Genomic DNA, 16291 nt, shown 5'->3' with positions numbered 1-16291 from the left:
CTCTCTCACACACACACCCTCTCTCTCTCTCTCTCTCTCTCTCTCTCTCTCTCTCTCTCTCTCTCTCACACACACACACACACACACATACACACACACACACACACATGCAGAGATAAAATCTGTGTCAGTATTATTTTGGCCAATGCTCTTCTCATCCAGATTTATTTCCTTTATGATCATCAAGGTTCACTTAAACAAGCAGCCAACAATACATAAACTCTGATTTTACAAAGACTCTAAAACATTAAAGTACAAAAAGTGAGTAAACATCTACAATTAGCAGAACATTTATGACCTTATATAATCTCACATGTAGGAAAACAGGCAGAGAAGGAATACAAATAAATTATAACCTGAAGATGTATTATAACCTGAAGATATACATATAAAAATTCTTTGGGTTATTTATTAGAATCTTCCAGAAAGGAGAAAGGAATGTTGCTAAGGTGATATCAACAGTGTGAAGATGGTCTGACAGTCCTGTCTTCCACTTCTGGGCTGCGCTGTTAGTTTAAGAGGCACTGGACACAGCCAGCTTCTTCAAGTGATCCATGAACACCTGCAGGCTAACATCGTCCGTCAGGATGGGCGCTCCAGTCTCCTGCAACGCAACCACAAAGGCTTATTGACAAAGACCTCAACAGCCACTTGGGATTCCCAGCTTGGTGCCTTCTGCCTGAGAATATTCACAGGTGTCACCTTTGTTCCTCACTACCCCATCCTCTGCCTAGCTAATGCCATTCACCAGAAGCATGCTTTTCTCTAAATCCTTTCCCGAGATCTGGTCATTCCTGCCCGCTGCCAACAGTGTACGAGTATATGCCGGTCTGCTTCATCTCTTCCCAGAGTCCTACAGATTCTCTCAGATCATCCAGGGCTCCCACCAGTTGTGAGCCCTCCAGTCTGTACAGCATCCCATCATGGAGCACACCACTGCCAGCACCACACTATCTCTAAAGTGCTCTGCTATAACAGAAAGGTGTCACAGGCACGAGAATGAATGACACTACCAAGAGATGGTACTTGTGATTTAATTAATTCTCTAGAGGAAAAGACTGGGTAGAAATGGCAGTTTGCACCAAGATCTCAAATTTGTAAAGAAATAACATATGTACATCATGAAATATTTAGTTTCTATTACCTAGGAATAGTGGTTTTGGATAATTTCTTTCTTTCCTAAAATTCAGTAATCCTGAGCAAAAATCTATGATGATAGAGGTAGGACAATTCCAAGTACATTATGGAAACCAAGACAGATTATGTCCCAGATCATAAAACAGACTTCAACAAATATAAGAACTGAAATCATACCAAGTATGTTCCTAACCAAATGGAATCTACAGAGAAATCAGTAACAAGAAGCGAGGAAAACTCAGCATAGTTGGAAACAAGCAACACTGAAACCTGGGAGACACAGCCACGGCAGTGTGGACAGGGAACACTAATGAGAAGAGGGTACAGCTTTTTTATTTTTTATTTTATTTATAATGACAATTTTTATTCATTTATTTTCATTTATTATTTATTGTACATGTAGAGGTGTTTTACCTGCATGCATGTCTGTGCGCCATGTGCATGCAGTGCCCTTGGTGGCCAGAAGAGGACACTGGATCCCACAAGACTGGAGTTAAGGATGGTTGTGACCCACCGTATGGGTGCTGGGAACCAAAGTGGGTTCTCCTGAAGAGCAGTCAGTGCTCCTCACCGCACTGAGCCATCTCTCCTGGCCCACATGCCAACAATTTAAACTCTATCAGCAGAGTAAAAGAAATCTAAAGCAAACAGAAGGAAGTAACAGCAAACACAACAGAAGTCAGTTAGGCTGAAAACAAAGAGATAGCTGAGAAAAGTCAGTGAAATAAAGCAAAGTTACATTCAAGTTTTAATGACTACACCTTAGAGATCCATGAAACAAAAATGCCCTGATCTGCAAGCCCCTTGCCCAAGGACAGATACAGACAGTTCCTGAAATGCTGGAGGTTGTGGTTTATGGGCGATAACAAGCCACGTGTTTTCATTCCCCTAACAAGTTTGTTTGAGCTATCCGCACCAACGTTCTTGCTCACACATGGGTGAGAGGTTCACAGGCAGAAAGTACGCTTGCCCCTGACTGGTTGTAGGCTGGAAGTATGTCAGGATATGTGTTTGCCCCTAATTGGACCTGATGGAAAATGAAATGAATTATGGGTTTTCCTTCTTCAAGCCCTTGCCATTCTTGATTCTGGGCCATTTCCTGGAAACCCAGAGATGGACATGGCCAGAGCCCATCCACCTAGTCAGTATTAAATTAAAACTTGCTTCAAATTTGGCTTTCAGTTGTGGTAGTGGTCTTATCCTTGACTAGTTTTGAAGTTAAATAAACTTCCAAAGTTCTAGCAAGACAGGGAAGAAAATGAAACATACTAATATAAAGAATGAAGCTGGACTATAAAGAATGTGTGTGTTTGAAAGCTTAACAAAAATAATTCCTCAAAGCACACAACTGCCAAATTATTCAACATGGAAAAGATAATTTGAATACCTTTAACAATTATAGACAGTAAATTAGCAATGTAAAGAAATCTCTATGCTGTGATGGTTTCACTGGAAAATTCCAGCAAATTTCTCAGAATGAACTCCAAGACAGGCATGATGGCACACAACTATAATTCCAGCACTGGGGAGGCAGAGGCAGGCAGATCTGTAAGTTTGAGGCTGGCCTAGCCTACAGGGCAGGTTTCAGGACAGCCAGGGCAGAGGAGAAGGCAGAGGAGGAGGAGGAAGGAAAGAAGGAAGAAAGGAAGGAAGGAAGGAAGGAAGGAAGGAAGGAAGGAAGGAGGGAGGGAGGGAGGGAGGGAGGGAGGGAGGAGAGGGAGGGAGGGAGGGAGGAAGATAAGGTTGGCTTAATATTCAAAAATATCAATATAATCCGCCTTAGTAAAAGGCTTAAAAAGGAAAAATCATGATTATACAAAAAATACCTCAATATTTCACACTCACTGATAACAAGAATCTCAGAAAAAATACCAACAGAAAGGCCTTCCAGAATTTAATAAAGAGATCTAGGAAAAGCTTACAGCTACCACTGTACTCAGTGGTAAAAGGCAGAATGCTTGTCCCATAAGCCTAAGGTCTCTGGATACTAGGGATACATTTCCTGATACTAGGGGTTCTCACTGAAAGAGAAGTCATTCCTACTGAAAAAAGCAATCAAACTGGCTCTACTTGCAGATGGCATGCCTATCTCAGAAGATAATCCCAAAAAATTACTATAAAAGTTCCTAGAACTAATACACAGAACACAAGATGAGCATACACAATATTTTTTCTATGTATTAGCAATGAAAATCAGATTATCAAAATAAAATAAAATACTGCAAGGAATAGAGAACACCAGTGATCTCAGCACCTAGGAGGCTAAGGCAGGAAGATCAAGTCCAGGTCAGCCTGTACTAGGGTCCTGCTTCAAAACAAAGAAAGTAAAATAAAGTGAGACATCAGTCAAAACCACTTTTTAAGACGGAAATACATGTTTGAATATATGAATCAAGAGGTTTAATACAAGGAGAGTCATACCAAGTTCACAGTCAAATTATCTTCAAATAGGCTTGAAAGTCTTATGAAACCTCTACAAGCATTTTTAAAGACAAAAAAGGATTAGTCTAAAATTCATAAAGAAAAGCAAAAGAACTAGAATAAGAGTTTTTCTCAAAAGAATAAAGTGCAGAGAATCTAGTCTGTGGTTTTAAAGCTCTGGTATTGGTATAAGCACAGATCAGTAAAACAATAGAAAACCAGGAAATAGATTCACAATGTATATCCTACTATGATCTTTGACAAAGATACAAAAAAGCAATCCAAGAAATAGCCTTTTTCTATAAATGATACCAAAGCGATTAGATATCCATGTGTAGAAGAAATCCCCAGTTACCTTCCGTAAAAAAAAAAAATTAATCAGAGCTGGCCATGGTGACGCACACCTTTACTTCCAGCACTTGGAAGACAGAGATAGGTGGATTTTGTTAGCTCAAGATCAGCCTGGTCTATATAGTGAGTTCCAGGACAGCCAGGGCTATGCAAAGAGACCTCCGTCTCAGAATAATGACAATAAAAATATCAAGATGAATTATTGCCTAAAATGCAACATAAAACTATTTTTTAAAGATTACAGGAGGAAAACAAAACAAAACAAAAAATCTTTGGGATCTGTGGTCATTTGAATAAGAATGGCTCTCATAGACTCATACTGAATTCTTAGTCTCCAGTTGCTGTTTGGGGAGGATCAGGAAGTGTGGTCTTGTTGGAAAAGGTATAAGTGGGTTTGAGTTTTCAAAGGACCATCTCCCCTCCCCCCTTTGAGTTATCTCTCTGCTTCCTATTTGTAGAACAAGATGTGAGCTCTCACCTATTGCTGCCACCAAGCCTTTGTTCCACCATCCAGGCTGGCCTCGAACTCACAGAGATCCTCCTGCCTTTGTCTCTCAAGTGCTAGGATTAAAGGTGTGCACCACTACAGCAGGCAAACATTTTCTTTAATAAGTTGCTTTGTGACAGAAATACAAAAGTAACTAGACAGGATCTAAGACTAGAAAAAGGGCTCTTGAACCTTACTCCAAAAGCACAGTTCACAGCAGGAAAAACTGATAATAAGGTAAAGCTATGTAAACATTTAAAACTTCTGCCTTGTAAAGAGAACAGCTAAGTTACAAATAAAAGTACAAGTGACACACCTAAAAAGGAGTCGCATAAAGACCTCACATGAGACTGAGGAGTCTCAGCCAGGAGGTGACAGTGCACACTTTTAATGCCAGCACTCGGGAAGCAAAGGCATGTGGATCTCTGTAAATTTGAAGCCAGCCTGGTCTTCAGACTGAGTTCCAAGACAGCCAGAGCTATGCAGAGAAATGTCTGGTGAGGGGCCGGGGGGAGGAACCCTTACTCTTAGCAACATAGGAAAGCAAATGATCTGATTAGACCATAGACAAATGGGAGAGACATTTCACAGAAGATAAAAAGATAGCACACAAGCCACCTGTGATGAACATGTTCAACATCATCAGTCATTAGGAAAATATGAATTAAAGCCAGTGACAGCCGAGTTAGGGGGCACACCTATACTGCCAGCACAGTAAAGGCTGAAGTAGGAAAATCCCACTGTGAGGTCTTTGTCTCAAATAACCAAAGGCTGGAGATGCAGCTCAGTAGTACAGCGTTGACCTATTACACAGGCCCTGGTAGATGGAGCACTAGACAGCTACAAGAATACCCAAAATACAAGGAATGACAACATCAAATGCTGGCAAAACTACATCACTCAGCCAATGCTAGGTACAGCTGCTCTCAGAAAGTGTGGCAGTTTCTTTAAAATCCTAAACACACAACTATCATAGAACCTATCAAATATACTTTTGTGCCTTTATCTCAAAGAAATGAAGTCATGTTCAAATAAAACCTGTACTTAACTGTTTATAACAATTGTATTCCTAAGAGCTCAAAACTGCGAACATCCTAGATGCCCTTAAATAGATGCATGACCCAATCAAATGTAATACGTATACTGTGGATTACTTCTCTGCAAATAAAAAGGAATGGACTATTAATGCACATAACAACATAAAGCAATCTATAGATAATTACACTTGAGTGAAACAAAACAAGACAACCATAACAGGTAATCTACTGTATGAACCTTATGTTTATGGTTTTTTAGTGTGTGTGTGTGTGTGCATTGCTAAGATGGAATGCAGAAACTTGTGCATGCTAAGCAAGTGCTCTCCCACTGACCCACTGGCCTATATTCCTAGCCCTACCTAACAATTTGAATAATGAATACAGAAATACTGAGCTAAGGATTAGTAAGTGCCAAATGTTAAGGATGGGGAGGGTGGTAATGGTTATGAAAGACACCATGAGAGATCATCATATCATTGATGATATTGAATTATTATTTTTCAGAATGTTACTATTATTAGTTTAAAAATTGGTTATAGGGTATCTCTTGGTATTATTATAATTCGATTTTCTTGAGACAGGGCCTCACTAGCCCTGGCTAGCCTGGAACTCAGAGATCCACCTGCCTCTACAAGCTGGTCAACGGAATTAAAGACACGTGCCACCATGCCCAACTTTTTTTTTTTTTTGGTTTTTCGAGACAGAGTTTTTCTGTGGTTTTGGAGCTTGTCCTGGAACTAGCTCTTGTAGACCAGGCTGGTCTCGAACTCACAGAGATCCTGCCTCTGCCTCCCAAGTGCTGGGATTAAAGGCGTGTGCCACCACCGCCCAGCCATGCCCAACTTTTTGTATTATTTCTTATAACTACAGATAAACTTACAGCTATCTCAAGAACAAAGTTTAATTTAAAACATTAAATTTAACAAATTTTAAATATAAACAAAGTTTAAATTAAAACATTTCAAGATCCTTAGGATCTTGAAAGAGAAACAAATTTAGAGAATAACTAGGCAAAGGAGTAAGGCTGGAAGTGAAGCGTGGATAGATCAATAGGAAACAGATGTCCTGTAGGCATGCGCATGAGGAGAGATGCACAAAGGCAGCAGTGCACAGTGCCCCGCCCCCAGACCCACACAGGTCTCTTACCCTACTCCCCGTGCAACTATGGTACTTGGAGTCCACACCATAACAGTGTCATTCTGTCTGATCCAAAACAGGCTCAACTTACAGGCTCAAACAAGCTTTAAGTAAAAGTAGCTTAACCTTCTCCCCAGACACCCAGCAATTCTTACCTGTCCCCAAGCATACAAGTTATTGTGTGTCTGAGATGGATTAACTTTAGACAACAGGAATCGTGCCTTTAAAAATAAAAATATTTTAAAGATTAAAAGTAATATTAATGTACAAAAAGTAAAGTTTTTGCATTTGCTTAAAATAGATTTTTTTCTTTCTCTTTTTTCTCTCTCCCTTTTTTTTCCTGTTTAGAAATCTATTACTTTTATCTTAAGCCCATTGGCTCCCCAGTTACAAATGATTCAGACATACTGATAATCTTATATTTTCATATTAGTACATCCATTTAACAAGAAGTCACCACTAGGCATAGCAAGGCACACATGTGGTAGTTTGAATGTAATTGGCCCCCACAAGCTCACAAGGAGTGGCACTAATTAGGAGGTACAGCTGTGTTGAAGTAGGTGTGACCTTGTTAGAGGAAGTGTGTCACTGTGGGGGCGGGCTTTTAGGTCTCTCATGCTCAAGCTATCACTAGTTCAATTCACTTCCTATTGCCTGCAGATCGAGACATAGCTCTATGTCCACTCTCAGCTCCTTCTCCAGCACCACATCTGCCTGCATGCCGCCATGTCCCACCATGATGATAATGGACTAAACCTTGGAACTGTAAGCCACCCCATTAAATAAGAGTTGCCATGGTCATGGTGTGTCTTCACAGCCATAGGGCACTGACCAGGACATGTAGGAAGCAAATGTATGAGGATCATGAGTTTGGGGCCAACCTGCACTACACAGTGAGCCTCAGGTCAGCCTGGAAGTAATATAAACAACTAAAACTAAACAAAAATCATAGCCAAAAAAAATACCTGTAGGTAAATTTATGCTACCACATAAAACTGTAACCAGTCTATTGATATTAATATCCATAAAACAGATCATCAAACAGCAAAAAAAATCCCTTAGAGCTAGAATGGGGCTCACCCACCTGACTGCCACCATGTTCTGTGTTGATATAACGTGGCATTGGGAAGCGTGCTTGCAGAATTTCTTGTGCATCATCCAGTGGTGCCTGCAGAAGGTGCTTGAAGTTTTCATACTCAGGCATGTCCTGGTATCCAGCTTTTCGCCACTGGGCTATGGTCTACACCGAAACAAAGCAACCAAAACTGCTGTTGAAGTACTGATAGCAGCCTTCAACACTTAGGACATTCTTCCACTAGCACCATCCAAATCAGGCTGCCAGTGAAGAAGTCTGTGAGGGTGCAAAGAGAGAATGACTCCCCCAAGCCATTCTCCGGCCATGCACACACACACACACACACACACACACACACACAATAAATCAAAGTAAATAACAGGAAAACAAAACAAAACAGGAGTCAAGAAAGAAACTGATGATATCATCTTACCTCACCAAGATAAATGACAATTTGGAAGAAAGTATCCATCAGCAGAATTCGGTCAGCGAGAATGCTGCTGCTGTCCAGGAGCACAGGCTATGGAAGAGGACAGGTGACATTGGTCCTCCCTCTCTACACAACAGCCACTCCAGCCCCCCATGCACAAGTCCACAAAAAGCAAGGAAGCTCTTCACAAACGGTTCTGGCACAGGGCTGCCCCTCTTCACACACTACTGCATTCCACTCCCCAAACTGATAACTCTAAATCTCAGCTTTGTAGAAGACACAGGCTGTTGACACTCTTCCATCAGTCGGGGAAAGAAACTGATGCTAGTTTGTGGTCTAGAAGCCAGAGCATGATCTGACCTCTCTCTGTGCTGCTCCAGAACTACTCTTAATCAGCTCATCTTTTCTCAACTACCGTAGCTAGAGCTAGACTGAACAAGATTGCCTATATAAAAGAGAATTTAATGCAAGCTTTCAAAGTTTACCACAAAATAGGTTTCATTATGATTTTATTTCAATAATAAAAGTAACTTGTACTCATTTCAGAAAACCTGTAGTTGAAAACAAGAAATACTGAGATTTTGGTTTACTTCCCATATTGTTCTTTATTTTTATAGGCTTTTAGTTTAGTATGAGTAACTAAGAATTTATTTCGTTGTTAGCCCTTTTTACTTTAAAAATCGTTATTGGTTTTATTTGCAAGTTGGGCAACATTCCATTCCATAAATTTTTTAAGGTGTCTCTGCTTTGGTCCCACTCACCTCACCAACAACGAGTGGGGCCTGCTAGAACCAGAGCATCTGTCACTGTGTGTCAGCGATTTGCTCCGCAATCATCTTTCACTTCTTCCTTTTTATTGTTTCTCTTCACTCTTGCACGCATCTCAGGACAGTTTTAATTTTGCTCATATATTGCTCAGTTAGGTTTTAAGGCTATTGCATTTCTCCAGCCTCTTTTCCACAGGACATTCTTTACTAAAGTAAAAAAGTTTCTACTTTGATTTTTACATTTTTATGTTTTACTATGTTATATAAATTATGTGACTAGTTCTTAGAATATTTAACTGTTTTCCTTCTACTGAGAAGATTGCCATCTGATTCCTTTTTCTTCAGTGCCAGAACCAGGTCCTCATGTATTCAGGGCAAGCTCTCCACCAGCCCAAATTCTCTGTAGTAGTTCGTTTTCTTGTTTCTTTGCATAAAACCTTCTCTGCATTCATACTCATATTTCTTTTAGATACTTCACAAGGCATGGATGTACAGGACAAAGTATGTGAACACTGTGAGTTTCCTCAACTTACATGTGCCTGCTTTCCACACACCAAAAACAGCTTTAGGATGTCGTCTGACTTTTCCTGTTTTTTAATACTCAGAAACAATATAAAGCATTATAAACTCAAGGTTTTGTTTACAGTTCTGCTCTAAGACTCTATTTGGTAAAGAAAAACAACCAAAATCACTCATGATGAAGTCACGCCACTCTTAGACACGCACGGATGCCCAGCCTCACCTCTGGGGGTCCATGGAAGGAGTAGGAATAGAGAATGGGCTGGATCATGATGAGGGACTGGGTCAGATCCTGCCTGGCAAAGTGGTGTCTGTAATAAGACGACTCGTCGGGACTGTTGTTGAACACTTGAAGAAATGGAGATCTTCTCAGGTGGAACATGAACTGCATGCACACAAGAAAAAGACAAAAGGATACATCTGCGATGCTGGACACGCAGAGCCATCTACTCTGGATTCTAAAACACGAAACCTAGACTCAGAGACACAAGAGGGGCAGCAGCAGAGCTGGGGACAAGGAAAGGGGTACACAGTTTTACAGGTATTACATTCCAGGTGGGCTTTGCTTGTTTTATGACATGATGATCTTTTGTGTCTGGCCTGGCTTTCTCCTGCCTCAGTCCTCCAAGTGCTGAAATTACAAGCATGTGTCACCACATTTGGCTCAGCAAGACAATAAAAAAAAAATTATAGAGCTCTGGTACACAAGAATATGAATGTAGGGGCTGATGGCTCAGCAGTTAAGAGCACTGGCTGCTCTTCCAAAGGACCAGGGTTCAATTCTCAGCATCCATAAGGCAGCTCACAACTGTCTGTAACTCCAGTTGCAGGGGATCAGACACCATCACACAGATATACATGCAGGCAAAAGACCAATGCACACAAAATAAAATAAATAAATCATTTAAAAAAGAAAGTGAATATATTTAATACCACACAATTATACATTTCAAAGAGGTTAAGATGATAAACTCTTTCACACCATTACCCACCATATCCTGCTCAGACACAGCACCTGAAAGCCCTAGGACCCAGCTACTGGACGCTTACATGTACAAAGCACTATCCAAGCGCTGTACACTTGCTGGCTTCAACAGAGGTCCAAAGAGGTGGGATAGCCTGTTATTATAGAAAAGTTCTGACAATGCATTCTTCTATAGTTATCTTTAAAACCATAGCTCTTACCTGAGGATACAAAGAAAAGGAGTCTGACAATCTGAAAGACGCGGGGTCTTCTTTGTTATACTGCCCAAACTTCTGACACTGTTGAAAGAAAACGGAAAAAAGAGTGGTTAGTGTCACCTAGAAAAGTCCTTCAGTTCTAAGGGGATCCAACACCTTCTTACCTCCACAGCCACAGGTTCCTATACACACTCAGTGCACATACACATACTTTGCCATGTGTGTGCACACGCAATGCAGCACACACAAAAACACACACACACACAAATAAATAAATGAATAAATCAATGGTTTTAAACATTAAAAAACAATAGGCTTATGTGGGAAGAGACACAAACTCAATGCCATTGTTCCCAATTTACCAGTCGGATGAGTTGCCGATCCAGCCACCGGAGCACATCAGGTCCCTCCTCTGACTCTGCCCGGAACACTCCAAGCCGTGCCATCAAGACTGCTGCAGCCTCTTGGTCAAATGCTGCTTCTATGTGCCTCAGCTGACTCTGAGCATCTGCCCAACTGACAATTGCAGAGTTAGTGCCGCACTTCTGATCAGGGGCTACCAGAGACTAGATCTCTCTGCTCAGATCCTGTTCTTTTGTCCAAGACAATGCAGCACTACATTTTCATTAAGGAAGTTTCACAATCATTTAAGTCACCCTCAGGTGCTGTCTGAAGGCTAGAAGCACAGAAGAAAAACTTCCCAAAATCCACCAGACACAACAGTAGACACCCAAAAGGTTAAGCCTAAACCCAATGCTCCTTCCTCTAGGCTAATCCTTACAAAAATCTAAGGATTTACAACTTTACAAAATGACTTCTTGGAATCACCTAGGAAAAATGAATTAAGATATTTAAGAGTTTTTCAGATGACTAAAGATAAAAAGAGCTAAAGGAACACCAGGAATAGAAAAGCACAAATCCAAAATACATAAATACTCTCTGCAAATCAATGAAAACAAGGAATAAGTTTACACATCTGGGCATGGAAGCAATTGCATGTAAACTCAGCACTTGGAAAGCGGAGGCAGAAAGATGAGGAGTTCCAGATCATACTCAATGAATTCAAGGTCAGCCGAACTACATGATACTGGATATAAAAGAAAGGCAAAGAGAGAGAGAGAGAGGAAAATACAAATGAAAATGAGATATTACTGTTTACATTTAAATATTTATACCTACTATTAATGAGGTAATAGTGTACTCTCCTTGCCCATACTGAAGAAAAAACAAAGCCTCTGAGAATCTAAAGTTTGCAGTTTCTAAAATTTCAACTATAAAATGGCGGACAAGAAGTACACTTGGGGCTGAGGCTGCAGCTCAGTAGTAAAGTGAGAGAGCATGAGAGAGAGGCCCTGGGTTCAATTCCCAGTCATGTGGAGAATAACATCACTCCAAAAAAATTTTTTAAAAGAAGAAGAAGAAAAAAATACTAGCATGTGTGAATTCATTCCTAAAAAGAAAATATAAAAGCAGCACTGCTGGAGTAGCACGTGAGGTCCCTTTAACAAAGGCAGCATCTCAAGCAATCTATGCAATAGTGTGTGACCATTAACACAAACGAGATGCGAGCCAGAGATAGATATAAGTGTGAACACAAAGGAAATAAGCTGCCGTACATATATGGTGTACAGCAGCACAGCAATGGGGATGTGCCGTTAAATTTACATGGACTTAATTCTGGGAACGGGTAAGTAAAGACACCCATAAGTAAATAGTTATTTTTCAGTATCGACTGGGACTCATTATAGGACCCACCCTCTCAGATATCATAATTCCTGGATGCTCAAGTCACTGAATGAAAATGACATAGTACACCTAAGCATGGTGGTGCATGTCTGTAACCCCAGCCCTCAGGAGGAAGACATTGGATCTTTGTGATTTCATGGCAAATCTGGTCTACATAGTAAGTTCTAGGTCATTTAAGGCTACATAGTGAGATCCTATCTCAAAATAAACAAACAAACAAACAAATAAATAAAACAAAGAAATATAAATAAAATGGCATGGTATTTGTAAAATTCTAAACACATTCTCCTACATACACTCCTTCATCTCTATATTATCACCGAGAACATAAATACTATACAAACAGCTGTTATACTATATTGTTTATGGAATAATAATTTTTTAAATGTCTGTACATTTTCAATACAGATGTAATATTAAAAATAATTGACATCCCAGTTTGGCTAAATTTATGGATGTGAAACTGATGGCTATAGAGGGCCAACCATGTTTATGTTTTGTTTACATCTTTAATAGGAAGCATGATTTACTTATCTAGCAAACAAAATAATAAAAGATAATTTTTAATAAACTATATTCCTATTGAAAGCTGATTCTTCTAGGTAAGTGTGAGAAAGGTTCAATTGGGTTAGTCAGGAATGGCTGATCAGTGAGTCAGTGAGGAGCTGAGAGAACCATCCAAGGGAATCAGAAAGACAAACTCAAAGAGGTTAACTCTCAGGAAAATCATCAGCTTTAACTCAAGAGGAAAGAAATAAGATGCTCACTTGCGGGCAATGGTGGTCACTCGGATGCGCTTCTGAGTGCTGGAATGCTGATACTGAGTGACAAACTGGATGGCACCTCGGCCTCCCTGGGGAATCGGGGCATTGTGCTGCAGGGTGGGAGGCCACATCAGGTTACTGTCAAAGGCATGACTAAAACACAGCCTTTCTTAAGCACTGAAGTAAGGTTCTTGGTACATTTCAATGGACTTAAAAGTTACATGGGATCATTGTATATTAACTCTTATCTAAAGGCAGAGGGGGGGGTTAGCACATTCAAATGAACTGGGGCTGGGTGTGTGGCTCAGGGGTAGATCATGTGCCTACAATGCAAGAGGCCCTGGGTTCAGTCTCCAGTATCAGAAGGAATAAAAGTAAAGCCATTTAATGATATTGGTACCAAACTATTGAGAGATGAAAGCCACTGGTGTCTGCAAGTTGCTGTGAAATACATCAAAAATAAGCCAGGTTTGGTAACATACACCTGTACTTCCAGCATATCGAATATGGAAGCAGAAGGATCAGGACTTCAAGGCCACCCAGGTCTGTAAGACACCTTGCCTCATCTCCCCTCTACCCACAAAAGCATCAAAAGTAAAACAGAACAACAGATATTTAATAATGCAACTGTAGTAAAATGTTGATTACAGAATCCAGCTAGTGGGTTTTGCAGATGTTGCATTTACACGTCTTTGTAATTTTTCATAACAAAACATTGGGGGAAGTCTGACACCCTCAAAAATCTATGAGTATTATTATGATGGCCGGGAAAAGCAAGTACTCATCTCAGGGCCTTGTCAGCTCAACAATAAAGCACAAAGTCATTTGCTGCTTGATTCTAACTAAATGATAGAAGGAATTTAGAAAGAGCACACCAGATTAGCACAATGTCTAATGTGATACCAAAGTAGTACCAGGATGGAGAGAGTACCTTCTAATAAATCAGAAGATATAACATAAAAAAAAAATGTCAACCCACCTGATTGACAACTTCGAAGTAGATGCCAAGAGTAGACGTGGGATCCAGGCCACAGATTTTCCACTGACTTGTGCCACCAACACCAAGCTCCTAGAGATAAGAAGAGTAATTTTAAAAAGATATAATACAAAACAGAAACTCAAAAGAAACCACTGATGAAAAGCAGTGAATGAGCAGGGTAGGTCACTTGGAACTTTTACTTGAGCGGAAGTTTTAAACTCCAGTGAAAATGTCTAGGAAGAGTGTAATTACAAACCAGAGTCTAAATATTTGTATTTACAGTACTTTTAAATTACTGACACATTAAGTCATTTTAATGTATGATACACACACACACACACACACACACACACATACAGAGAGAGAGAGAGCTGTAAGTCACTCAGAAAATAAATGCAAGAGACAGAAGCTTTAAACAGACTCTAGCTTTATCTTCAAACCTAACTTTGGGGGCTGGAGAGATGGCTCAGAGGTTAAGAGCACTGGCTGCTCTTCCAGAGGTCCTGAGTTCAATTCCCAGCAACCACATGGTGGCTCACAACCATCTGTACTGAGATCTGGCGCCCTCTTCTGGCGTGTGGGCATACATCGAGGCAGAATGTTGTATACATAATAAATAAAAAAAATCTTTAAAAAAAAAAAACTAACTTTCTTCAGCAAGTACTGCAAATTTCCCATCTTTCTAAAAACACTGAATTATAGAGCATTAAGAATTTGCCCAAGCTACTTCATAGCTACTATGAAGAAGTAGCTACGCACCAAAATCCACAACAGTTCTATAGTCCACCTCCCACTGTGGATGACAACAAGGGAAGGTCAGGACTGTATAACAACATCCCCAGACTACCTCAGAAACGGCAGGGATATACTTTTATAAAAATAGCTCTTGCATTCAGAAAGACTGAACTTTTCCCGGACATTACAGTCAAATATTACACGTCTTGATCATCTACTGTGTAATTGGTATGTTTAAATGTAACCTTAAAATAATGGAACAACCAACTTTACTTGGCTTGGATAGTCCAAGAATGAGCTTTTACAACCTAAGCTAATGCATAGTTTTAATCTTAAATTATGTACTCTTTCATGCCCCTGACCCAGAGTAATATATGTGTATGTTTGTAATCATTTGCTGAAAGCAACTCATAGGCTGGAAACAACCTATACAACAAATATCCATCACATATATTAGAAACAATATACAGATATAGCTTGTTTGTAGTAATGAGTGATTCTGGGTCAGTTGGGGTCAGTAAAATGACCTTTCCCCTTACAAAACTGGTAGTGATTTCTGTAAAGAAGCACTTACTACTTTCCAGTGGGATCCTTTGTCTGTTCAATAAATACAATGGAGGCAGACAGGCACAGGGGCAGTGAGACACCCAGACAGCATTCAGACAAACACAGATTACAGACAGGCCAGTAACCATAAACTACGAACAGACAGAAGATACAGAAGAGAGAAGTGGAGAATTCAAACTTGAGCTTTTTCTGGATTAAATTAATCAAAGAGAAGTCTATGATTTCATTCCTTGATGTAACACAGATGCACTTCCATACCTCCGAGGTTATGGTTATGTATGTGTTGAAATAGGAGCGGCGGCGGGGCTGCGTCCCCAACACCCCGGCCGCTTGGCTAGCTCATGCCCGAAATAACAACACACAAACTGTGTTCATTTAAGAACTGCTTGGCCCATGAACTCTAGCCCTTACAGGCTAATTCTCGCACCTGGACTAGCCCATTTCTAATGATGTGTGTAAGCACCCCAAGGTGCGCTTACCGGGAAGATTCTAGCCTCCGTCCATCATGGTGTCTCTGCTCCAGAGAGCAGAGCTGTTGAGTCTCCGGGAGCAGAGCAGAGTCTGACCTCACTTCCTCTTCCGCCCAGAATTCTATTCTGTTTACTCCTTCCATCTATGTTCTAAGCTGAGGGCCAGCCAAGCAGTTTCTTTTATTGCTCAGCCAATGAAATCAACAGATTGATATATGACACTCCCACATCATGTATGTAGGCATGTAACCAACACAGAAGGGACCTCATAAACCAGATGCTGTGTCTTTTCAGCTAAAGCATACTTACAGCAGTGGGCCATCAGCAAAGCTACTTACCCAAGGGATGACTGAACTCTGCTCTCACACATTAACAATGCATACGCATCTGTGTCATCCACTGTCCAACCAACTCAGTGGTTCCTTGTACTGAGCTCCTCATCAAGTGAGTCAGACAAAGGGAACCAATTCTAAGCTCTGAGGCACAC

At 40.4% G+C, this 16291-nt stretch overlaps 1 protein-coding gene across 2 annotated transcripts in view; it reads right to left on the bottom strand.

Annotated features, from left to right (window-relative positions):
- Positions 1–133: 133 nt before the first annotated feature.
- The window catches only part of Sec23b (SEC23 homolog B, COPII coat complex component), a 32110-nt gene continuing 15952 nt past the window's right edge, over positions 134–16291 (bottom strand). For both annotated transcript variants that reach the window (XM_050159562.1, XM_050159563.1), the window contains exons 12-20: positions 14033–14122; positions 13057–13163; positions 10906–11059; positions 10547–10624; positions 9585–9746; positions 8079–8165; positions 7655–7810; positions 6726–6791; positions 134–604 (exon numbers count right to left, since the gene is read on the bottom strand). In XM_050159562.1, the coding sequence (XP_050015519.1) occupies positions 515–604; positions 6726–6791; positions 7655–7810; positions 8079–8165; positions 9585–9746; positions 10547–10624; positions 10906–11059; positions 13057–13163; positions 14033–14122 (990 nt within the window). In that variant the 3' untranslated portion in view covers positions 134–514. The remainder of the gene's footprint in view (positions 605–6725; positions 6792–7654; positions 7811–8078; positions 8166–9584; positions 9747–10546; positions 10625–10905; positions 11060–13056; positions 13164–14032; positions 14123–16291) is intronic.

The sequence above is a fragment of the Alexandromys fortis genome, unplaced genomic scaffold (genome assembly GCF_014885135.2).
Source record: "Alexandromys fortis isolate MF-2015 unplaced genomic scaffold, M_Fortis_MF-2015_v1.1 scaffold_115, whole genome shotgun sequence".
Taxonomy (NCBI): Eukaryota; Metazoa; Chordata; class Mammalia; order Rodentia; family Cricetidae; genus Alexandromys; species Alexandromys fortis.
Note: the sequence above shows the minus strand (reverse complement) of the source record. Positions and strands in the feature narration are given on the sequence as shown.